The 27081-nt window shown below is 37.5% G+C and overlaps 1 protein-coding gene across 1 annotated transcript in view; it reads right to left on the bottom strand.

Annotated features, from left to right (window-relative positions):
• PIK3C2G (phosphatidylinositol-4-phosphate 3-kinase catalytic subunit type 2 gamma) overlaps positions 1–27081 on the bottom strand; it is a 275634-nt gene that overhangs the window by 198425 nt on the left and 50128 nt on the right. The window contains exons 12-16 of the mRNA XM_065846452.2: positions 24342–24405; positions 19518–19640; positions 12713–12746; positions 4334–4529; positions 1016–1138 (exon numbers count right to left, since the gene is read on the bottom strand). Of these exons, the coding sequence (XP_065702524.2) occupies positions 1016–1138; positions 4334–4529; positions 12713–12746; positions 19518–19640; positions 24342–24405 (540 nt within the window). The remainder of the gene's footprint in view (positions 1–1015; positions 1139–4333; positions 4530–12712; positions 12747–19517; positions 19641–24341; positions 24406–27081) is intronic.

Below are 27081 nucleotides of genomic sequence, written 5' to 3'. Positions count from 1 at the left end.
CAGTAGTGTTGTGCAAGAAGGCCATACAAAACCTCCATTAAGATAGATGTGTAATAGGTTTGACATAAAAAAGGTCTTTTTCTATCTGACCACCTTAAAACCATTGTATGTCTTACATAAAGGCAAACAGAAGTCATTAATTACACTCCATTTTCAATTATAATTAAAAAACCCCTTCCACATTACTTGTAGTCCTTGTTCAATTGTAATATAATCAAGCTGCTTTCAGATTTAGAACACAGTAAACAGTGAGGTAAAATACTGTCAATTTGAAAGAATATAAATATAAGCATGCCATGGTCAGGAAGCTGGAAGAACACAATACTACCGACAAATCATAAAAAATTGCCTACTTCTTCTGTCCCATCTATTGCCTTAAGCGAAAGTTGTTTGTGTGTGTGCCTTGCTTTTCAGTTGAGTCATTGTCCTCAAAGCAGACAGGCTGGTGATAGTCAGCTGGTAGTCTTTACTCTGAAATTCCAGTCTCAGACTAAGGTCCTCATTTTAGAACTGCAGATCCTTCTTATCAAAAACCAAACAAAAACAATAAAAAACCACCCACACCACAAACACCCCAGAAACAAACAAAAACCACTAATAATCCCACAACAGCTTCATTCTTTCCTTAGGCACATTACAATAGGTTCTCAAGTTGGATTGCATATATATTGGAGGTGGATCCAAATGGTGGAAGCTTTCAAAAGAGAACAGAAATACAGCCTTGGTTGTATCCCCTTTGGTTTCAGTATTGCTCCAGGATGTCCCCGGTGAATGACCAGGCCAGCTTAGTGTAGCTTATTGTCAGACCAGACTTAGTCTTATTTCTCTTCCTCTGGCTGTCCCACTCCTTTCTCACTCCCATCTCCCTAAGTTCCTCTGAATTCTGTGGAGTATAATTTGTTTAGTAGAAGACCCATAACAAAGATGTGAGGTTTTGGTTTTTTTTTTTTTAAATGTATATTCAATGTGTAAAATCTGTCAGACAAACATTTATCAAACACAGACTAAAACTTACTTCTCATTCCAGTCAGCCAGGAAGAAGAAGGACCTTTTAGCTGGTATATTTTTGCAGATCTTGACTTGACATATTGTCTTCCCAGCATAAGTTAGCAAACAGGTAAAAGAGAAAACTTTGTAGCTACAAAGGGAAGAAAAAAGAAAAAAAATAGATTAATTGTAATGCAACACAGTAAATTTGGGACTTACCATTCAGAAACTTTGGACGATCCATCCTTACATGCAAAAAGAATTAAAATAATGAATCCTATATCAACTGGGGGGGTGGAGAAGTTTATAGTTTGTTTTTTGTTGTTTTTTTTGTTTGTTTGTTTGTTTGTTTGTTTGGGTTTTTTAAGTTTCAAATTCAGGAAAAGTACTTAAGCTGCCTGAATTCTGCTCCATGTTTTTTTCATTAAGGCTAACATTTTTTTTCATTATTACAGTCAAGGAAAGTTTGGACATAAGTTTTGAAGTGTTAACAATTTCAGACAACAGTAAACCTACTTATATTTACTTTTCCCAGTCAGTAAAAAAAAAAGATTGGTAATTAGGGGAATCTATGCATTTATTATAGCAGAACCATTAAAGCCCTCTGTGTTGCCATTCTTCAGATATTTAACTGACTAGCGTCATAGTGTAATTTGGATCTGGGGCAATCTGTTGGTTTCATATTCTTCTTACTGAAGTCATAAAATTCCAGTCAAAACAGAGGAATAGTGTAATCAACTGATTTTTCTCAACTGGTCTTGTAACATCCAGATCTTCCTGCCACTCTCAGCGTTAGACCACATTCCGAACAAGAATGATGAACATGAGAAACAGAGTCAAATCTGAGGAAAAAATGTGAAGCATTTGCAGACTGAAGGTGCATGGGTTTGCCTTATTTACAAGTATGATTATAGATCTCTTCCAGAACATTATAACAACTGTTACAATTATTGAAGCAGATATACCTTCGCTTCCCACCCGCCTCCCGCCCCACTCTTCTTATTTTAATTAAAAGAAAGGGATCTGGAATCTGTAGCACCTATGAGGCATTGATGCAGAGAAAGGAAAAAAGTACCTCACAAGACCAGAAAAACATTCTGTTCTTAGACATGGCATCTTTCCTCTAAAGTCTGAACATTACAAACAGTTGGAGGATAGTGCAAGAAATAAAAGGTTTTAATAAAATAATGATTAAGCACTGCTGTTTAAACAGAAGTACTGATACATGATATACAGATATAACCCTGATTTATACACCGTAAGGACCTAATCCTGAAAAGATTAATGCTTCCACAATGCTTCAGTCTAACTGAAGTCAGAAAGATTGTTCAGAGTGCACACATGCACTTCAACACATTTTAAGTCTTTGTAGAGCATTTTGTCTAGGTACCTTCCCTGTGAGTTCAAAGGCATGATTATATACAGTCTTGTCCCAAAGATAACCTCATATCATCCAGATGTAGCTAGGAATCTGATTTTTGGGAGATACAGAAAGAAATGCAGCCAAACACGAAGCTAACAACTGGCATGTCACTGGCATCAAACAGGGTAAATCTGCTTGGGACTTAAATGAGATAAAATAACAAACTGATTGAAAAAAAACAAAAACAAAAACAAAAACAACAACGAAATGAACTAACCAAGATGGAATGAAAATACAGTCAAGAAAAACAATCAGTTTTGCAACATTACTCTGCAACTTGTAAGGTGTCTACCTATCTCTTTAAGAAGGACAGTAACACTGGAATAAAAATTGAGAGCATAAATAGAAACACTGACAAAAATACAATCCACAAAAGTGAACTTGAAGGGGATTTAACAGCTCACTAACATGATTCTGTAAAACATAAGACAGTTCACTTTCCCTTATCCCAAATGACTAAAAGAAAAGCTGTTTATCACATGCCAGTATGGACAGGAAAAACAAAACAAAACTAAACAAAACACCACCACCAATGTGAAACACTGAGGGTTGTAAAAATTCTAACATTTATAACATATACATATATTACATATATATATATATGTAGGAACATATATTAAAATACATGTTATGATCAGCACCAAGATCATAAAATGTGACCTTTGGGAAAGGAAAAAAGAGTTGTGACAGCCTGCACCAACTCATGCACTGCAGTAATAAGAAGGCAGAGTATGCACATGAATGATGTTAGTAAAAGTATTTGAGGACAGCAGGTGTCAGGGTGGCAGGGTGTCAGTTAAGAAGTTCACGCTGACTATGAATATTGGAAGGACTGGAAAGGGAGGTGAAGGAGGAAGAGATATTCTCATTTTCACATGCTCAAATATAGCATTCAAGTCATCAGTGGCCTTTAGGCCATATGTAATTCCACATTTTTCTGGTAAAACATAAAATGCAGTGGGAATGGTATAACCATCTGCAAAATCAGGATAGTGATTATAGTTCTGTATTTTTAGGTTAACTAATGCAAGTCCTCTTGTATTTTTATTAAACTGCTAATTACAGATAATGCTGTATAGTGCATTCTCTTGTTCACAGTCTAATGCAAATGATCCCACTGTTTTTTAATCAGTCATATGGAATTCAAGGTAAAGTGGGAGCAAGGGAAAAGTATGAATAAAAACTTGGAGAACAGTATTTTGCTGCCAGGCCGGAGTGGTAAGAGAACACTAGTTTTGCTCAAAGTATTCAGAAGAGAACTTCAGCTTTTTATTAAAGATGCCTCCCTTTTTTAATTTCCTCTGCTATGCTGCTGTACCAGTTATACTAGGACCTATAAACCATACTTATTTTAATCACTATCTATAAAGAGGATCGTCAATGCACATGCTTACCCATGTCATGTGGTTTGAGTAGATCAAGAGCAAAAATTGCTGATAAAGCCTCATTCAGATGGAGTTTAAGCAAACACCTCTCTGTCTAACCTGGTCAACTGGCCTTCAGTCTTTCCAGTGACTTGTACTGCAGGGGCCACTCAAAGCCTCAGTCCAAACACTCCTGGCATGCAGCACTCACCCCTTCCTCCCTCCCTCTGAGCAAGCTGGTCACACAAGAATTTGTACGTGTACCCCCTCAAGGCCAGTGCTCTGACCTTGCTTCTACTACCCTCCTTCCACACTGATCAAGGGCAATCATCTAGGTCACCTCCTTGATTCTCCACCTATGAGGTCTGGAAGTCTCCTAATCAGTGAAGCTTAAGTTTATTCTATGCTAGAAAAACAGTAGATATACACCCACTTATTCAGTCTCTACCATTAGTATAGGAGTATAGCCAAAGCAACAGAGGTCAGCTAGCATCTATGAAAAACGTGATCATAAGAGATAACACCCCATCTTGTGAACACCTGCTACATCTCCTCCTACCTGTTCACCCAGGCTTCTGGGATGTTATGGGCAGCAAAAATGGTGAAGCTGAGCTGGGAATCTGGGCTGATGTCTGCACATGAAGGGCTTTTAGGTATGCTGGCAAGTTGGAAATTTGCATCAAAGCTGCTGCTGTAAACATGGATGAGACAAGAAATGGCCATGGAGAGTTCAGTCACAGCAGCTTCTATTAACACTGAGAGAAGAGAAAGAAATAAATAGAAGTTAGCAATAGGTCATTTATGAAGAACCATATTTATCTTAAACCATCAGTTATGGCTTTGAAATGCTTCCTAATAAAATTTAATTAAAATGAACATAACCTACCAACAGAAGCCAATTAGCCATCTGTGCTTCTGAAACCAGCCTTAGCTCATTTCTGGTGTATCATTAACAGTCTTTCATTACAGTGCTTTCAAATTAAGGCATTTTGAAAGTAAGCATTTTAAACTACAGCAAGTTAGTGTGTGCCTCAGATATGCCATTTTAGTCTGTTAATTTTTGTTCTGGAAGGATTTTTATTATGTAGGTATGTTGTAATTTCAGCAGCTAAGGAGCCTCTTAGTTCAAGGGAACTGTCAATGCAGCAGCAGAATGGAGAAAAGGCAGAGGTTAAATTTTATTACTATAAATCTGTTGCAACTGTAGGTAAACAGTTCATAAAACACATACAGTAGCAGCCACCATCAGACCTAGTCAGCATTCAGATGGTCATGGACTGGTGATAACATTACACAGTGGTGGTCACTGAAATACACATCTATGCAGATATGTATGAAATGCAAGCTGTACTCTCATTTATATCACACCTTTATTTATGTTATTTCCCCTGGCTTCAGCTCTGCAGTGCTCTTTCTCTGCAATTACTGGCTCTGATCCATCTTCCCTGTCTCTGTGTTTGGAGTAGCTAGGGGATTGCCTGATTGCCAGTGCAAATTAAAATCCCGAGTCTTGGCAGCTTTCATCGAGTGAAGAGAGCTGGTACAAGCACTCATTTCTCAGGCAAGGGACAGGCTGAGAGATAATGTGTCAGAGTTCGTATCATTCAAAGATCAGGATGATTTGTCTTCCAAGAGGAGTTCCACAAAGTCTCCTTTCCCCCTCAAACCCCAACTCATGGGTTCCTACATGATCAAGAAAACAGCTCCATCACCTGTTACAGTTCCTGACATACTCCCTAAACTTGTCTGGCCACTGTATTTGGCATCTATTAGCTAATACTGTCTATTGACAAAAAAAAAAAAAGAATCCCAGGAACAGGAAGCCTGAGATTTGCTTATGTTAAGTTTTTATGATTATGCAAGAATCCTGCCCAACATTAGACACAGATACCACGATTCACTGGACTTGGCTATCTCAGTTTCCTGACAGAAATGTCCCAGAAAAACATATCTTTGGTCTAGAATTTTGTTCCCTTTTTTTTTATACCTTTTTGCTTTGAAACTAGCAGATACTCAGAACTATTGAGTCACAAAATGTATTGCAAACAGTGCAAAGGAATTATTTTGCTCTCCGTATTAGGCAGGTTTTGCATTGTCGAAATTTGCCGTTTGATATTGGAATACATTTTTACAGAAACGTGGCTATGTTATACATCATTTTAATGTGCTTTTCTCACTTTATGTTATTTGCTAATGACATTACTTGCTGTTTAATTTTTATCTATTTTAGACTATGGAAATGATGTTAAACAAAAAGCAAATTTGAGCAATTTTCTTATTCGAGTTCAAAATGGGTCATAAAGCAGCAGAGACAACTCATGACATTAAGAATGTATTTGGCCCAGAAACTGCTAATGCACATACAGTGCAGCGGTGGTTCAAGAAGTTTTACGCAGGAGACAAGAGCCTTGAAGATGAGGAGCTCAGTGGTTGGTCATTTGGAACTGACAACAACCGATGGAGAGCAATCATCAAAGCTGATCCTCCTACAACTAGATGAGAAGTTGACGAAGAACTCAATGTTGACCATTCTACTATCATTCGGCATTTGAAGCAAATTGGAAAGGTGAAAATGCTCATTAAGCGTGTGCCTCATGAGCTGGCCAAAAAATAATTAAAAAAAAATCATTGTTTTGAAGTGTCCTCTTCTTCTACACAACAACAACAAACCATTTCTTGATCAGATCATGACACACAACAAAAAGCAGATTGCATATGATTGCTCAGTGGCTGGACTGAGAAGAACCTCCAAAGCACTTCCCAAAGCCAAACTTGCACTAAAAAAAGGTCACGGTCACTGTTTGGTGGTTTGCTGCCAGTCTGATCCACTACAGCTTCCTGAATCCCATCAAAACAGTTACATCTGAGAAATCTGCTCAGCAAGTTGATGAGATGCACCAAAAACTGCAATGCCTGCAGCCAGCGTTGGTCAACAGAAAGGGACAAATTCTTCTACACGACAACACCTGACTGCACGTCACACAACCAGCACTTCAAAAGTTGAACAAATTGGGCTCTGAAGTTTTGCCTCATCCGCTATATTCACCTGACCTCTCGGCAACCGACTACCACTTCTACAAGCATCTTGACAACTTTTACAAGGAAAATGCTTCCACAGCCAGCAGGATGCTGAAAATGCTTTCCAAGATTTTGTCTAATCCCAAAGCATGGATTTTCATGCTACAGGAATAAACAAACTTATTTCTCATTGGCAAAACTGTGATAATTGTAATGGTTCCTATTTTGATTAATAAAGATGTGTCTGAGCCTAGTTATATAAAATTCATGGTCCAAACCCACAATTACTTTTGCACCGAGCTAATAAAACCCTCTATGGTTTCTGTGCTAGTCAGCCTTTTCTTGCCCCCACTCCTCACTCATCAAGCCCAGCGGCAATTAACTAAATTAAAGACAAAAATCTTGGCTAGTCTGTAAATGTTCATTACTCAAAAGAGTTGGTCAGCATCTTTTCACTATATTTTTATGAGCTGCTGAATAGAATTTGGTATGCCAAAATTATCACTCATTGACGAAGCTAGAAAACTTTACTGCTTTTTATCACTTTTATGATTAATAAATCTTAGATGAGAAAGAACTATGGTGTTTCACTGATTTACATAGCACAGGTTATGGACTTCCTACAACAGATTCACAGCTTCAGCTAAGCCAGAGTTTATTTTCTAGAAAGGTCTCCAAGCCATAGCCGTTATCTAGGAGATATTGAATACACCACATCAAAGTGAATTGTGACCAAAATTAATAAACCCACAACTCAAACCTCATAATTTATTTCCGGTGTGAAATTATTTGGCATCGCCTTCTCACTGAAGGTGAGAAGAAATGAGACTTGTGGAAATAAGACCAAGGAAAGTGAACTTATATAATCATGGAATCACAGAATCATAGAATGTCCTGAGTTGGACTCACAATGATCATCAAGTCCAACTCCTGCCCCTGCACAGGACAACCCCACAGTTCACACCATGTGTCTGAGGGCATTGTCCAGTCTCTTCTTGAACACTGTCAGGCTTGGGGCCGTGACACCTCCCTGAGGAGCCTGTTCCAGTGCTCCAACACCCTCTGGGTGAAGAACCTTTTCCTAATGTCCAACCTGAACCTCCCCTGGCACATCTTCCTGGCATTCCCTCAGGTCCTATCGTTGGTCACCTGAATGAAGAGTTCAGCGCCTGCCCTTTAACTTTAACCACAGCTGCCAGAAACACTTATTTCTGACATGTTCCTTGTACAGTAAGTTAGAAGGAATAAATTTCACCCTTGGTGAGAAACAGAATAGTCCACACCATCCTCTCAGGTGTTAATGAATATCCCCATAGGTACCTTCAAGATTTAGGTTATTCCTTACAGAAAACCACTTACTTTCTTCTTCTCAGTCCAGTATTACAATTCACATATCATTTTAGTTGTAGACTTTCCACAGAGTCAGTGCTTTGCTGTTACGGCACTGGCAGATGACGTCAATTCAACACACATTAAACGCAACCTCTCTGACTCTATAGGTACATTTTCTCTGGCTAAAACATGCCAAATATCCGGTTGAGCAGAATTTAAAAGGAAAGCTTAAGACCCTTTTGACACTTTAAATATATTTTGGAGAACAGAAGCTTGATATTGTTCTTTCTCACTTATTTTCAGAGGGAAGAAAAAGAGAAAGATCATAAATACATTTAAATCATACACACACATACAAAATCCCCAGAGAAAACCCTTGAGATTTAGGTAAGGTGCTAAGCAGCATTAATTAAACATTTATTATTATAAGATAAAAACATGAAAAGGCTGTAATGCAAATACTGATCAGATGCAGTTGCCAAGCACCAATATTTACCTATTGTTTCCTTCTACTAGTTGAAGAATCCTATGAATTAACCCTTGAAAGAAACTTAAAAATCTCCTGCTGTCCTAGTAACAAAAATGTCTCCGCTACTACACACTTTATAAGGCCTTTGTAACTTCTAATTTTTTTTTTTTTTTTTTTTTTGAATTTGAGGGTTGTACTTATTTAAAAACTGGTCTTGATTAAAAAACCGCTAGCCTTCAGAACAACATAAAACCTCTACAGCCTTAAAAGAAATGACAACATCATTAAATGTATTGTCCAATTACTGCATTCATTCAAAAAGCCAGCAAGTCCAGCAACTCATTTGGAAAAGACTGTTGATTCAATATCATCAGTTCATGGTGCAGAGTAGACTTTCTGGGATGGGTCCCAGAGAACTGCTGATCAAATTCCAAAAGCTGCTTATTATGTCTGATCCGGTGAAATCCCTGCCTGAAGTGGCATGGCTGTAGACATTGTGTAAACATTCATTCATCGGCTTCTAAGAAACACGCACGGACTCAGTTTTGTACCAGTTTGCAACCTGTCTTTTCATACTCTGGATTGCAGCAAACTCCAATACTAGATCTCTATTAATGTGAATAATCTTATTCCTTATTTTCTTGGAACACTTGAAGCTGCAGAAAGGTGCTAACATCTAGAAATGTCTGTTGCTCCTCACATTTAGTTCTGAGTGCTAAAACGTTAATATAATTTTCTAAGGCCTTCATACAGAGGAAAAAGAACATTATCCAGACTCAGGCATAACATGGGTAAGTACTGCTCTATTCACAGCAGTGGAATAATTTGGTCTACAGAGATAACACTGTTAATAGAGCCAGTTATTGCAACACTAAATCAAGGCTAGATATTGTGAATATAGTCTTTGACTTGCAGTGACTCGACTGTCCATGGTGAATGGCTAATATTAAACCTCTGATAATCCTTTATTAAAGAGAAAGATTAAAGCCATTTCTAAACAAATCATTAAGTAAGGCTTTAATTTTAATAGTCTCCTCTATCTTTTTCTCTTTTGTGGTAAAGTGAAGCTATAATGAAGAGAAACAAAGTTCTTTTATGAGACTCAAGGTAATAACTATCACCTGGGGGAGGAAGAGGAGAGGAAAAATAAATTATTAGTTGGTGTGACTGATCGCTGCTCTTGCCATTCAAATTTGACCCTGTTTTCTTCAAGATAAACTTGAACAGTACAGCAGAAATGGGAAATGCAGTGTGTTTCTTCCTCAGCTGTCAATGCTGACTCCATTTGCAATTGTGCTGCTAGAGAAAGCAAAGCACATGGATTTTACCTTCCCAGAGATGTGGAAAAATTTACCAGCAGTGAGCTAAAGCAGTGATTTTACTTTAGGGCCACAGGACCCCCATGCCTGCAATTCTAGCCAACTAAGCATAATGAAGTAAAAAAAGGGCAGGAAGCAAATGAAGTGGAAAAGAAAACAGAAGGGTGATTTCAGCAGGAATACACAACTCACTGAATACTTGTTTTTTAGTTCTAGCTTCAGCAGGTGAAAATATCATCTGGATTCTTCTCAGGCTCACTGTCCCTAGGTCAACGGACAGGGGGCCCCACGGCATTATCATGAAGGTGAGCACTGAGAAGACAGGGACTAAGGAAAGCTTGTGGCCCCAAAAGAAAACATGTATAGAATGGCTTTGTCCACCTCTTGGGGATCAGACCTGGGTTCCAGAAGATCAGTTTTGGTCATTGCTTTCACACATTGTTTTTATCAGACATACTCTTAACATCAGCTTTGATATGATAACACTGTTAACAATCGTTAGCCTGACTTTTAATATTTTGCTGGCTTTTAGAAGTTTATTTAATAGGTGCAGATGTAGGGCATGTAGCACATTGAAACTGATATGAAATGTGTATCACTGCATGTAAGTGGTCAATTTGAATTTTGGTTACCTTGGACAACTTTGAATGTAGGCTTCTTCACAGAATGACTAATGGCCTGGCAAGCTTTGACTTGCAACTGGTAAGCTGCAGTTTCTAACATTACACTACCAAAAGGATTCTGCAATTGTTATGAAATTAAGCTGTCCCGAGAACAAACACAGAAGCATCACTCTTCAAAGGTGAAAGTTTCCTGGCATAAATAAATTTGTATATAGAAGTAGAGATTCAACAAAGTCCAAATTTGGAAATATCTTTAAGTAGATAAATGTTTTAACCCCTTTCCAATCAGGTGTCCTGAAGAGTATGCAAAGCAAGATATTCCTAAAGTAGTTGTTGATTAGTAACTACTAATTCTTTTCATCATCAAGAATTAGCTGCCACTAAGAGTATTAAAAAAACAAAAAAAAGATAAATTACTACATCCAAAGGAGAAGAATCCTAGAAACTGTATTTACCTTCTCCTCCCTTCTGCACCTGCATGTTCTCCCATCAGTTCCAGCTGTTTAGTTTTTCCTGGCAGCTCAGAAATAAAATTGCCTTTTTTTTTGTTTGCTGTTCATGAACTTGAATAATAGTAAAACAATAAGCCTGGCATTTGGAATCCTGCATTGAGCCACCTCTGTGTTTGAAAGGCTGCTGCAGTCTTTGTAGCTGGTTCACCATTTTGCCTCTTTGAGTACACTGCAAGTGAGAAAAGCAGACAGATGGGAAAAAAAAGAGGGAAAAAAAAAGCATCTGAGAGGCCACATTTTTCCTCAACTGAAACAGAGAGAGACCACCGTTCCACAGCACACCCCAGCCCACTGCAGTGCTCAGACAGAGGGCCCCCAGCAGCACACTACAGGCCAGACACAGAGGGGTAGGGGAGGACCTGTGTCCAAATCACAGAATCACAGAATGTTGCGGATTGGAAGGGACCTCAAAAGACCATCTAGTCTAATCCCCCTGCTGGAGCAGGAACACCTAGATGAGGTTACACAGGAATGTGTCCAGGTGGGTTCTGAATGTCTCCAGAGGAGACTCCACAACCTCCATGGTCAGCCTGTTCTACTGTTCTGTCACTCACTATGAGGAAGTTTCTTCTCATATTTAAGTGTAATCTCCTGTGTTCCAGTTTGTACCCATTGCCCCTTGTCCTATCATTGGTTGTCACCGAGAAGAGCCTGGCTCCATCCTCATGACACTCACCCTTTACATATTGATAAACATTAATAAGGTCACCCCTCAGTCTCCTCTTCTCCAAACTGAAGAGACCCTGCTCCCTCAGCCTTTCCTCATAGGGGAGATGCACTATTCCCTTAATCAGCTTCATGGCTCTGTGCTGGACTCTCTCCAGCAGTTCCCTGTCATTCCGGAACTGCGGGGCCCAGAACTGGACTCAATATTCCAGGTGTGGTCTCACCAGGGCAGAGTAGAGAGGAAGGAGAACCTCTGTCAACCTACTAACCACCCCCCTTCTAATACACCCCAGGATGCCATTGGCTTTCCTGGCCACAAAGGCACAGTGCTGGTTCATGGTCATCCTGCTGTCCACCAGGACCCCAATGTACTGTCCCCTCTGGGAACCTGAAACAGGCACCCGCGACAGGACAGACTCCTGCACGGGCCTCAGTCTGCGAGCTGCTCTACAGTAACACTGATGGTACCAGGCACTAGCCAACACGTCTGAACTGATTTTCACTGAGGAATTAAATAAGGCAGGGTCTACTCTTCTTATGGCAGTACATCATTTAAGACAACACACTAGGTATGCAGCAAAAGACAACAAAGTACTAAAACTTCAGGAGGGAGGAATTAAAGTTATTGGAGTCGAGTAGAAAAGTCATACAAAAAAATAAATTTTTTAGGTTTTAATGAAGTTCCTTATTTTCCCTTTTCTTCACAGAAAAAGTCGAGATTAAGGAAAACTGCTATGACCACCAACTGTAATAAGTTTTTTCACTCTGCTGTTCTTTCTCCATATTTAAATCAAGAGATTATTTTTGAGAAATACTATATCTTATTTACATTTTTCATCACTTAAATTTTAACCTGTCATAATTACCTTACAATATGACTAAATATGTAAACATCTGCAATATGCCAACTGCAACAGTTCGCTAATACAAACAAATAGCAAACCACATGTTTTCTGATGATACATCTTGAATTAACGTATTTTTAAAATAACACTTTACCTTTGTCTGGTGTTTCCACACTTTGAAGTGAATTCTATAAAGACAAAACCCAAGGGAAAAAGTAATCAGTTAGTTGAGAAAAGACCAGATAGTAGTTACAATGGTTTGAGGAGTAGTACTCATAAAAAATAAGATAAGAAAGGGGAAGGATGTATCCTAATATTATGATGACAGTTTCTGCATTAGTATAACAGAGGTAAGAATACCCTCTCCTTCCCGTTGCATATATTCATATTTAAATCCCACAACCACAATGAGGCAGAACCTCAGCATCCTTTCAAAGCTGAGTCTCCACCCAAGTGACCTACATTTCACCTATGTTGCTCTGCCAAATCAGTAAAATTAGCTACGCTTTTCAAAGGCCTTTGAGCATGCAGCTAACAAGAGATGGCCAACAGGAAATATGAGGTGCAGGAATTTAGGGGTGTTTGTGCCCTTGATGCCTAATATTAATTCAGCATCCAGATTCCCACCTCTCATATCACACTGGTGTCAGCAGGCACTCCTGGGTACTTATGACTGTTGAAAGGTCAGGCCAGTTGTTTAGACTGGACTGATCGGTCTAATCGAACTCTTTTTTTTTTTTTTTTCCCCCGGAAAAGTTGCTTTATGAAATCCCCAAGTACAATAACTACCATCGATCAGACCTTATTCCAGCCTCCTCAGACACCAGGCAAAATTATATATTGCTACACTGCCTGTGCCTCCCTGTCAACCCAGGAAAAACCTTGGTCACGGCAGGTAGCTCGGTGTGTCTCCTGGCAGGACAAGGTGGCATCTGCAGCCCTGGGGCCACCGGTGGGACCTGGGCTCATCTGAAAGGCAAGTGCGGATGACCAGCTTCTCCTGCCAGTTGCTCCATCTTCACCTGGTTCTTGCATCAGACTTGCAGGTACCAAGGTGACATACAAATAAGTTACTGAGGTGCAAATCTTGATCAGAGGCGCTAGCAAGTTAATTCTGTGTATTACCTGTAGCTTGCACTGCTTGCACCCGTGTCCCTGAAAGGTTTACTATCCTCTGTCATCATTAATTCCCTTGCAGCGGGTTGAGGATGCTTTGTGTTAGTAGGTATGTATTCAGCCAGATGCTTCTTAGAAATTACAGTGCATGCAGAGGTGACATAAGAAATCTAATGCTGGATGTACATTCTCCCTCTAGTAACCAGCCTGGAGCTGCCAGCATTTGTCTGGTAAATATGAAGAGAAGTCAACTGCTTACTTGAGAGGAGAAAAGCAACCTCCGGGCAGAGAAATATGTTTTCACAATCTTTATAATGCAGTGAGACAAATGGGAACAGAGACCTTTGTTCAATTCTCTCAAATTCTGGAAAGTAAACAACCTTTTGGAACAGTGCTTATAATTTCAACATAGTGTAGCCCATTTAATATATACTGGATTAGTGCCTGTTCTGGCAGGATTTGATCTCCTAGGACTTTTTGTGAGCTACTGTAAGAAAGGAAGGAGAAAAAACAAAAAGAAAAGCAGAGATGAAAAACATTAATTGTGCATCAGGCCCAGTTTCCCCTGAACAGATTTTAAAATCTCCGGGTTAGGCTGGTAAAGAGACTGAATGAATCACATTTATAAAGAGACTCAATCAGTTAAGAAGAAGCTATTACTGGTGCCAGTTGCTTTCATAATCTCTTAACCACGATATGGGAATGCACAGTACTGGGGTTGAGGAGGCAGTGAGGATGTAGTAAGTAGTACAGTATCATCAAACACAGAAGATTGGAAGTAAGTTTGTTTTCCTTTTTTAAAATTTTGTTTTGTTTTCATAACACTAGATTCAAATATAAGCACACCCAGATATTTTTTTTAAAGTATGCAAGCACACATGTACAGATACATATACTCAAACATATACTGGCACACTATGTAATTTACATTGCAAGGAGTAAGCAGTAGTTTCCCTGAGGCATTATGTGCACATGGAGTTTGCCAAATGGATGCATTAATAGACATTCCACACAAAACCACAGTGTACATCACACTAAAGCATCAGGAAACCATGGGGAAAAAGCAATTAGAATTTTTTTCCAGGGATTTCCACCTTACTTGAGATGTAGCAGCCTCAAGAATTTCACTTTACTTGTGGTGCAAGTTACCTGCTTGTCTGAAAAGAGTTTCTCTTGTACATAACAAAAAGTTTCGGGAGTACTCTGCTGGTGAGCATAACAGAAACAATTCAAGCAGACTGACATCGCAGTATTATATCATTTTGTCAGTATCCAGATTTCACACTAAATGTCCCTACACTTCAGTAAGAGTTTAACTCAAAAAAGGTTTAGAGGAGCTGTTATTCTATCAAACATCCAACTGCTGAGTACTAATTTTGGCTACTTATGTTGATACAGACAAAAGAGATGGTTTGTTGTCTTTGTATAAATATTGATAGATACAGAAAAAAAATCTGATTTGCTACATTTATATACTATTCTATAAATGAGGTAGTTGCATATAATGAGCAATCTCTATTTTCATAAAATGGAACAGCATTCATGTTACAGAACATGCAGAAATATATTTACTGCTTTTATGACATTTGTAGTTCAGTTGCTGCTGAGAAAGATGAAGCTCTTCATAAAATCAAAATTGAACATTTTCTAGATTGCTCAAGTCTAATCAACTGTCCTAGCACTTATTTCTCAAAGGAGTGAAAACAAGCAGCAATGGCATTTGCTGGTGCAGGAACAGTTTGATGGGTTTTTTTTACTTTTTTTTTCTTTCCTCTTTTTGTTTGAAGTCAGCTGTTAGTCAGGTCTACCTCACTCAAGGAAGGGAGTAAGGTGGAGAGGGGTATCAGTCAAGGTCACAGCCAGCCTTTACAAGAAGGCTGCAAGGGATAGACAACTAGTTCAGCAAACCACGCCTGAAAGAGATCGTGTTAAGGGATCAAAACCTCAATAACTTCAATACTTTAAAAAAATGAGTAACAATCTAGTCAGTATTCTCCAAGAGAAATGCAGAGACAAGCAGATTCTTATGTGAATATTAGGACAGAAAAATACTTTAAGACTAGTGGTAAAATATTCAACCAGGACAGAATCTTTTTAACATTCAGAGGACAGTATTCAGGACCAGTATCATTTCACTCATTACAGATGAGCAAACACAATCATTATTATCACCACCACCAGCACTTATCATTTTTAGCCTCTGGAGACCACAGCCAGGACCAGCACTCTACTGTGCTGGAGATTCTACATATAGATGAGGAGAGGCGCTTCTTGCTCTGAAGAGCTTATAATTTAAAAAGGTGAAATGAAAAAAGGAAAGTGTATAACTCCCTCTGTGCAAGTAAGTACATGGAAGTTGGTTCAGCACTACCTGAATATATTGGAGATTGTCTATACAGTGGAGTTGGAAACTGGACACACGCTACAACAGCAAGTTGGGAACACTTGGAGCAAGGGTTCTTTTTGTTTGTTTTGGGGGATTTGTTTGCTTTTACAACAAGACAGATCACCCCACAATTCAATTATTTACATAGTAACAATCACTTGACCTCTAAAATAAAAACAGTATTTGCATGGCAGAGACTCAGAAGAGAAGTAAATGTGAACATCATCAGAAACCTTAGGCTTGAAAAAGATGACCTGTACTTTTTGGCTTTTATCCCATTATCTTATTCTTCATGGCATGACATGTGGGGTTTTCTGATTGCTCAGGACCGGCCACACTAATATGAACTGATTTGGCTCTTTGACTACTACATCTCTCTCCCCGCTGGAATTCAGAGACAATGGGTCTGAAAATGGACTCAGGGATACTCACCAAATATAAGCCAGTCATAAAAGGTAGTTTACACTTTGGGTTCACAGGGCTGAGCTAAACACTCAAAGAGAAAATACACTAATTTTCTCTTAACTTTACAAGAAATCTTATAACCAATTAGTCCCAAAATGTTTCTTCTCCTCAAACTCCTTCCTAAAGGAGAACATGTTCTGTTATTGCCTTCTCTATTTTTTTACTGGACCAAGCTCTTTATCAATCTCTAAAGAAAGATGCTGGGTTGACAAAATTATTTTCTCAAGAAAAATCACACTGCTCTGTCAGATGCCTCTCAGAACAACCCAGGTTTAACTGAAAAGCAGATCATGTGAATCACTTGTTACTTCTTTTATCTCTTCACTGTATTTTCTCCCTAATTCACAGGAAAGACTTTTCTTAAATGGAGATATTCTTATTTCCACTTAAATCAACAACATGCCAGATAAAATGAGTGCTGTCACAGACCCATTTACACAGGAATTCAACCCAGAAGAGTGACTTCCAATAATTGATGCTAAAGTAGGCATTAAAAGGTTTAGGATGCTACAGAAACAAGATTTACAGTGACTCATGACATAGACAGAAAGCAAGAGAAGGCACTTAAGTGAATCAGCTGATCAGCTGAGTAACAATGACAACAAAAACCAAGAGCTATGTTGTTTCTTGTAGCTTGGTCCTTCACAATACTCGCCAGCCTTCAGAGAGGCTGTACTGCTGTGACTGAAAATGGGTTAATTTTCTTTGTGCAGTTAGAAACCTTTATTTTTCATAGCTAGCATGCTCATTATTTGGACTTAATTTGAGAACAAGAAGATAACACCCCAGCACAGAGTCAACGTTTTTAATTGCTCTGGTCTGAGAGCCAAGGACACTCTGAGTGCTCTGCCCACAGGTGTGAGGCAGCGAGGGGGCAGAGCTTGACTGACATCCAGACTGATCAATGAGAGTATTCCATTCCATTAGCATCATGCTTCAGATTTAAGAGTGGGGCCTTCCAGTTTCTTGTCCCCTTTTCTCCTCTTCTCTTCCAATCTCTCTCTCTCTGGGGCACAGCCAGGGAGTTTCAGTACAGCCTTTTGCCATTTTGCAGAGGCCTCTGGGCTTTTCTGCCTTTTTCCTCTCTTGTCTCTCTCTTTGGGATCAGCTGCTGGGACTGGGCTGTTTCCTAGGACTGGCTGCTCAGCGTGTTCATGAGGAATTGCTTTGAGTATATTTTATTTCTATTACATATGTATTTACTAGTAGTATATTAGTATTTCGTTATTTTATTAAATCGTGTTTATCTCAATCCAAGTTTCTCCCTTCCCTTTTGATTTTCTCCCGTTGGGGGTAAGTGAGTGGCTACCGTGATTGTATTCCTAGCTCGGGTTAAACCACGACAGAGACACAGCTGGTTCTGCCCAGGGCCATGCAGCAATGTCTGCTCTGTGATCTCTAGTGTCCTGTGTTCCAGAAACATAGTGCAGAGATTTACTTACAACCCAGACCTGCAGAGAGGTACATTCATGTTCCAGAGTCTATTTACTTGGGTCCTGTACTCTACCTAAGTTGGGGCCTATTCCCTCCCCATCTTGCCCATCCCCCTCCCCCACCACCATCTAAGAGGAATAAACAGAGGCTAAGAATGCAAACATTTATTATAAGAGGTATTTCGAGCATCACTGGAGCCTCTTCAACTAACACACCTTCTGCTCTTTGGTGAGTCTTTTCACTTCTCAGGAAGAAGTTTGCCCCTGTAAGATGATGAGTATTTGAGGGTTTGAACCTGCCAAGAGTAAGTGTATATGAATGACAGTATATGACTAATTTGCTATATATGACTCCTATGCCACAAGAAATGTTACAAAAAGAATCACGCTAGCTTTCTCCAGTCCTATGTTTGGGACCTCAAACTATGTATTAAGCAAAAGTAAATAAATTCCACTTATGTAGATAGACATATTTCCAATTAACACTCAGCAGTGAACTCAGTCAACATTAGTGATCCCACAAACAAACAAACAAAAAAATCAAACAAAACAGAAAACCAAAAACAAACAATAACAAACCAACCAACAAACAAAAAATTCAAATGAACAACCAACCAAAAAAAAAGAACCAATAGAAAGAAAAGAGACAGAATAAAAGTTTTGTCAGCAGGTAACAGTCTGAGACTACAATAATCTGCCAGTTTAGCATGTTTTTCTAAACAATATTTGCCATGAGAAAGAAGGACAAGACAGAGACTGTACAAGGGAAAAAAAAAAATCCTTACAAAATCATTAAACTTTTAAAAATAGTGTGAAGAGGGAATTTCATTAGGGTAGGAAACAGTTAGCATGTCTTAAGGTTACATGAGACTTAATCCAAGTGATTAATGGCTTAATTTTGAAATTTGCTGAGCACCTATATTTCCAACATGCTGACTTCAAAAGAATTTTTGGGTGCTCAGAACTTCCGTAAATCAGGTCATAATGACTTGTCCAAGGTCATACCAAAGTGGCTGATGACAAAACTGAAAACAGATACTGCTCTCCAAAGTCTCAGTACACAATTTTAGAGTAACCTCCGGAGAATACACTTCAGTGATTTAAGAGTGAGTATTCCAGCTAAAATCAGGACCATATGATGCTGGTCCTTCTCTGCATACATAGTAGAGATATTTCTATCTGAAAAACTCATAATTTAAGTGACATTTACAGAAGGATTTTTTTTTTTTTAATTGTTAACAACCTATGCTAAATATACGAAAAATGAATACTTTGAAATTGCATGATTTGGTAAATAGGTGACGTGGCAAAACAGAGATTTGTGTTTGGTCAGAATAAAAAAGAACAACCAGAGGAGCACATCAGTTACAATTAAACACAGGGCAAGTCCTCTGTTGGTCCTCTGACACACATTGTCAACCATATTTTTTTATAGTGCCTCTATGTAATGCTTGTCAGAGGACAAACGTGTAGTAAGATAGCAGAATGGCCTCAATCAATCAAAAAATTCAAGCTCCAGTTTTAAAGAGAAAAATAGGACATCAGCTTCCATCTTTTACCTGTCTCTTCACCAATGGCACTGCACGGAGTTTCTTGACTGCATCAGTAATGTCTCTGGTTTCCACAAAACAGAGGACACTGCAGATTGCTTTAACTAATTCAATAACATTATCAACTTCATGCTGTTGAGAGCAAAGAAAGAAAAAAAAAAAATCAAACAGTAGACAAACACCATTTATCAGAAATATCTTCCCATAAACTTCATTCCAGTGACTAAGTGATATCTGCTCATGCAAAATTCAAACACACCATGCATTAGACTGGCTATGTTGAAATTGCTAGTGACCAATAGTTTCTAAGGACAGCACAATTTTTTTTGAAATCCAATTATCTTCCACAATATGTGCCTTGTTGGAAACTGTGACAAATTTAGTATCTGACTGATTTTGATGCAAAACATTGGCTTGTTTGAACTTCAGGAGCATAGAAGCACCATAAAGAAACTTCCGAGAAAACCTGAACCCAAATGATTCACAAACCTTCTGAGGTTTTTATGATACTAGGAATTTATCCCTGGTATTGTCTCCTACCCATCTCTGTGAGAGCTGGCAGACAGCCATGTTCCTCCTAAAAATAGTGACTGTGTGGGAGGCTGCATAATCTGACACCTGTGGACTGGGTACTTCTGCAACTAGCTTTTCTGCCAAAAAAAAAAAAAAATATAAAAAAAAAAAATATATATATATATATATATACACACACTATTAAACCTTATTGATAATAAATTTAGATCTTTAAATATTATCACACAAAAAAATCTCTAGATGAATAATCTTAGAAACACTTTGGGGAATTCAAGATAAAAAAATTTGATCCCAAAGGAAGGAAAATGCAGTCTTCAAATATCAAGTACCCTGTGTTCAGAAAAATAAATTAAAATTCATGGGTTTCCTGCACAGCTATATCACTTCATTAAACCTTAAAGTATATTCTCTGAACAAGTAGAAGCTCTCCTGTAAATATTTTCCATGTTTCTGTAATGATAAACGTTCCTTTTAATATGCTACAGCATGTCTATATACTGATAAAACTATTCCTCTAACTCATCTATGCCATGTCTGAAAAAGAAAAAATGTATCAATATGAACTTTCTATTTTCAAGCTTAAGGACTACATCCAGACTGTACTGAGAAGGTTATCATTCCTCATTAATACAAATAAATACAATAATATATTGAGGTTACAAATTACACATTACCTGACTGAAGTGGAACTAAAGCAGGAATTAATTACATAAAATATCCTCAAACATTTGGTGGTCAGAATTCTTTAAATATAAGTTCTTGGGGTTTTTGTAGTAATTAAAGACAGCAACACCTTTTCATAACAGAGGCTCTAGAGAGAAAAAGGCTGGCTGACTGTGATCTCTTGAGAACTTTAGACCTCCTTTTGGCCCTTCTGCCAGTTTACAACGAGTGCATTTCCTTTCTTTCATATTTCTTTACCACCACTTAGCTTTTTTAATTTAACTCTTGCAGGATTAACTCTATGCACACACACACATTACCAGCAGAAGTACAAATGTACAAAAAGGGTATAGCTTGTTACCATGTATAACATTGAAAAAACAAAGCATTACACGTTCTGGTTTACTGTGCAGTTGTTGGAACGCATATATATACTCATATTTTTTTAAATTCATATATATAGTTTGCAATTAGAAATTAAATAAAATTCTAATTTAGCATTTAATTCAATTTAGTTCAATATAGTTCAATTTAGCATTTTTCTTCTTCACAAGTGGATATAGATTATCAGAACATAATAAATGTCTATAAAGACACATGTATGCGTCACAAATTCTGATCAGGACAGGAGCAACACAAGAGTACTCCCTGAGTGGAGAAACAGTTATACTGCTGGACAGAAAAAAAAAAAATAATGAAACAAAACACCAAAAATAAGTCCAAGAGTTTATATATTTTTGCATTTATAAATGCTGTTCCACAAAAAGAGTTGAATATCTTGGAATATCTTGAGGATTGTGTTCATTTCTGTATAATATGCTATTCCATTTAGAAATAAATTAACAAAGTACTTAATATTTTATAGAAGCTATTATACCATAGACTTTGTTTATATGGTTCCAAGGAGCATATTGCAGATTAAGGAGAGCAAGCTTATTAAAACATTGTGTAATACTGTATACTATGAATGATGGCTTCTTTCACACTATTTCTCTTTTTGCATATTATCATGTAGAGACTTTTTCTTTTCCATATGTAGATATATTACATCGATTTTTGTCCCAAAGAAAGGAAGACAGAGATTAATTTCTTACAGAAGTTTTAAATTTTCTGAAAGTCCAGAAGAAGTAGTCAACATCTTGTATATGTTTTTTTCACTTTACATATTTAAATACCAGCAGAACCTTTGAAGGACACTTTTGTGTTTAAATTATTCATATGACAAAAAATGCTACTTCATTCTAGAACTTCTACACTTTGTATTAAAAATTTACAAAGTTTTCTCTCCACATTAATAGTAAATTCTGAATAGATTTGAAAATGAAGTGCATGTCAAGTGCTTATCAGGGCAATTAGAATGTCTGACTGCACACACTTTTTGTGATCACTCCTTACATTTCAACCCAAACAGCACCAATCCCACCCTCGCCTTATACCAAGTATCCTAAACTTTTAAACTTTTTTTATTTTATTTTCATTTTATAGAGGCACTATCCATCATAAAATAAATTTTCGATTTATTGGTCTTTACTAATGATAATGACAGTGGGCTTTTCACATAAGCGAGAAGCATTGGTATCTCCAAGACTTTTTAACAGACAGCCTTAAACGAGTAAAGCTGGAAGGAAGTAGATAAATGTGGGGGAAAAAAAAGTGAAAATCAACATAATCATGCCCATGTAATCATGTGATGGGGGGCAGTTATAAAGATCCCAGTTTTAACCCTCCTTAAAGGAATCTAACTAGATGTTAGAGAAAATAAGTAAACAAGGAGTCAACCAGTAAATAACCAGCAGTCAACCAGCATTTTTTTTCTTTACTACATATTTATGACTATAACTTTTTATACTTCAGCTCTATAATTTTTCAAGCCACTTATTAAAGCAAAGCAGTAACACTAGTTTTAATTATTATAGGTTGGAAAAAGCCCCATTCACTCTGGTGCCTCCAAACAAAAACGTCTGCATGGTGATCTGACCTATGTCATTGACTTGAAATCCCACTCTTTCAACCAATTCATGTGAGCTTTATTGAGTGTCTCTGTGTAGACAAGACCTTGTTAAAAAATAAAATATTGAGAAATTTAGCTCTAGAGTAACACATGCATATTTGTTGCATAGCATGAATATTTGAAAAATGTCCTGTCTTCCCTTTATAAAAAGTTAATGATCTCAAGTAATTGCTTACTCAAGGTAAAAATCCTTAGCAAAAATAATTTTAAGAGTGCTTCATTATAGGTTTGAGGAATATCTACAGACCATCAGTTGCAGAGGGTGGATTGTAATGCCTCATTAATGTTGAGATTATAGCTTCTTTTGAATTTGGAATCTTCTTACTTTAGGCCCTAAAATTTCAAGTAAGTGTAACTACACTGATGGATCTACTTCAGTAAATAAATACATATGCACGTTTGAGTTTAGGGACCTCAATTTTCCAAATGGTTATGACTGCATCACATTTGATACGCTAAATAGTCCCCTTTGAGAAGTTGCTTACAAAGGAAAGTTCAGTGAATGCCTAACCACACAGTATCAAAACTAGAGCTTTACTTTTTAGCTAGGCACAGCCCAACAGCTTTTAAATTTGTCTGTATTTTGCAAAAGAAAGTGTCAAATATTTACATTAAAATGTAGACTATTTTATCCACATTTATTTACATATATTAATATATATTTATAAATCCATGTAGATGTCTGTATGCATATGTGAATTTGTATACATGTATATGTTCATTTATATATTTGTGTAATGTATACACACTTGTATGTATGTATGTTTTCTGGCTATTCTAAACAGAAATACCATGGATCAAGAATATCCAGAAAGATAAAAATCTGGAGTTGAATACAGGTGACAGATTTCTGAAACAAAGTAAGAATTCTAAGTTTTAAATATATTTCAAATAAATTAATACTTCAGCATAATGAGTTATAACACTAGAAGGGAATCACTGGAATATTTTCACATCACATCAGCATTTTTGGATTTTACTAATATACTTCATTTTTCTTCTAGTTCCAAACCCTAGAAAGTCAGTTAGCATGACAACCTGAAACTCAGACGAAAATAGCCATTTGTTTTCTTCCAAGCTATCACTCAAATATGCATTTGTCCTTTATACAACTGTCCCTAAAACATTAGTTAGCAGAGAAGGTTACCTAAGAGATTTTTTTACTTCAAGCATATAACATTCAATTGGCAATCCACAATACTTTAAAATAAAGCTCTTACAAGTTTTGCTGCCTAAACCTAATCATGCAAAGTATTGCATGCTTGAATATATATCCTAGATACATAAGCTTGTGGGTTCACAAAACCAGGGACAGATTTTGCAGATACATACAGTGTATTATACACCTACTAATTCCAAATATTATACTGCCAACCCAAATTATCCTGGTTCTATTTACAGGTTCCTTGACACTTAGAAACAGTCGCCTTTGATATTTTTAATTTGTAGCACTTTGTTCCTAATCTAAAGCCAAGTTTCATTAAGAGAATTTATATCCTTTCAAAGTCAGGTTAAACATCCTTAATTAAAAGCCTTCCTTAATTGCATTTGAGACAGATTAATAATTAGATGCCTTTCACATAGAATTTAATCCTTTTCTGGTGTAAGAAACTGAGAATAAATACCTCATTTTGTAATAGATATTCCACTTGACTTCTATATTTCATAACAACAGAAACAAGGTTTTGCCTGGAAATCAAAATAAAGAGAAAACATCAGGTTAATAACAACTGGATAAAGAGAACAGGTTTCATGTTTTTCTAACATTCCATAAATTTGGAATAGTTTAATTGACAGTGATTTTAGTATAAAGACAAGTGCTTATGTATATATCATGTAATTCAGCCTGGATCTCCATGGGTTTTTAGTAGTAATTTGCCACAAACCATAGATACAAAAATCTTGTACTTATACCTGGAGGATACACATTGCCCAAGTGAAAGAACTCCATTAAGTAATTTGCTATTTCACTGTCTCCTGAACTCCAAATCCCATTTATTTTACTCTTGAAGGTTAAGCAAATGCTTAAATATTACCTTGAAAAAGGATGGACTTTAATACATGCTACAATGCCTTGTTTCTCAAATGCGTCACAGACTAAAGCTGTAGAGAATCAGGCAAAACTTCTCAAAAACATCTGGAAAAGCTCTAAGTTTCAAAAGTCTCTATTATCAAACTGCATATTATAAAAAGGGACACCATTACTACATAATTCATTAAAATTATTTGCTTACAGTTCTCAAGTTAACATGTTCAAACTGTTCAGCAACTACCTTTTCCACAGTATTACCTAAGCTACAAATTTGTTTACTCCTGTAGATAGACATATACCACTCTGTAGCCCCATGCCTTTGTCACGCTACAGAAGTTACCACAAAGTTGGTACAGGCAGATAGCTGTGCCTCAGCAGAGCTTCACTAAATTAATTAGGATTCTGAACAGGAGTATACAGCTCTCTACACTGAACTCTGGGACAGAAGCTTCAGCTGTAAATCTCACCATTTCAGAGCCACAGGCTCTGAGTATTACCCTCAACACATAACCACAATCAGAGTTTGGCTTTTAAGAAGCATTTGTGTAGTTTTCTGTGTTTCAAGCACTGTGAAGTTTTAGCTGTCATTTATCCGTAAGTTGGAACAAAACAAATAAGGTGCCTATGAGACCATGGCTAAGGTTGTTACACACACGAATGCACCTCCCTTTTCCTTTGACAGCCTCCTCTGTAGGGTCAGATCTTCAGGAAAGGGTATGGAAACCGTCATTGAGACTTCCACACCCTGCCTAGCCTACAGATTCAAAAAACAGACACCTTATTGCTTGGATGGTATTTAGTGGTAGGGTTTGCATGTTGCTACGGTTTGCATGCGCTTTTATGAAAAAGCAGAAATCTCAATTTGTATTCTTTCTTCAATGTTTATTTGGTTTACTCTATCACATTACCCTTTACTTTTTTTTTTTTTTTCCTTCATATTTCCCATTGACTCTTTGTATTAGCACTCTCTCTCTTCAGAAGTCTTAGAAGGCATTTCGTCCCTTTCACTGTTTGGTAGCTGAAAATCACAAAAGTATTTTGATTGCTTCAGAGCAAATGGATGGTTGTTTACAGAGTAATTGTGTGTGTCCTCACATCTCTCAGTTGGGCTAACTAAGCGATCAGAGATTAGGGTTGCAACTATAGTCCAGAGTACAGGTTTCATGGTATGTGGTTAGACTTTCATTATATATATTGTATGTCGAAAGAAGGAAAGAGAGTCATTGCACTGAAATCATCATAAAGAACAAAGGAATCCTAGGTGGCCTTCCCTGTGCTAATCCCAGAGTGCATTTTCCCATAGATGTCTACCATTCACTTCCTCCTACAGATGGCTTTGCCTTTACAGTTTTTTATTTCCAATCTGCAGTAGCCTTATCTAGCCAGGCAGTTTGTGTGTTGAGTAGCTGTCTGGCAATTCCTCCTGTAATCCTGTTAAATCATAGCTAATACAAGTTGTCACTCTCTTTGACCAAGTCTCCAGGCATAACATCTTTTTCATGTGTTACCCAGCTCAAAAGTAGTTCTGAACATGTGAGCTTGCCTGGTTGCCATGATGAGTACAGGTAAGCATGTTTATTAGCATGCTTTGCCTAAACGCAGGCTTCAGAATAATTTCATAAGTCATAATACTAGTTCCAAAAATTAGCATATTTTCCATCAGCTTATTCTACCCTAGAGAATTTTCTGTATAAAGGAGACATATTTTTACATAATTAATAGGAAACAAATCCAGCAACTTGTACCAATGATCAAAATACCTCTATTAATGCCATCCTGCATCTCTGGCTGCTAGGTAACTAATAATACCCATATGTTATCGCACAGACATACCTCATACTAACTAGGACATCTCTGATAGCTGGGTATAAATATGGCAATGCTAACCAACCCATGAACATTCAGTGTTTCTTTGACATTTAGGAAATTCTTGGAGCTGGAAGGGAAGGGAGAAAAGAAATCGAGTACAAACAACTTGAGAGAGTCATTCTCTGATCCCAGCTGGTCTATATGGGAGGAAGAAGACAAATATATAGCATATAGTTACAGCATTCATTTTTCAGTTTCCTGGCAGCAGCACCTACAGTGCAGCAATGCTAGGTTTCCTTTCTAAAATGCTGTTTATCACTGTGCTGCATAACTAAGCTGTGCCTAACTGCATGGATCAGAGTAGTTATGTTATAGCTACTACCACCTCAGTGTCAGAGATTATGGGCCAATAGACTGCAGTTCTTCCGATGTGCTCATTAACTTACATCATGTTTGATTTTCAAGCTACGAAAATCAGTGTGTGAAGTCATGTAGGGGCTGCCAGTTTTACTCGTTCACATTTC

This window comes from Patagioenas fasciata, chromosome 1 (assembly GCF_037038585.1).
Source record: "Patagioenas fasciata isolate bPatFas1 chromosome 1, bPatFas1.hap1, whole genome shotgun sequence".
Taxonomy (NCBI): Eukaryota; Metazoa; Chordata; class Aves; order Columbiformes; family Columbidae; genus Patagioenas; species Patagioenas fasciata.
This window is presented reverse-complemented; position numbering and strand designations above follow the sequence as displayed.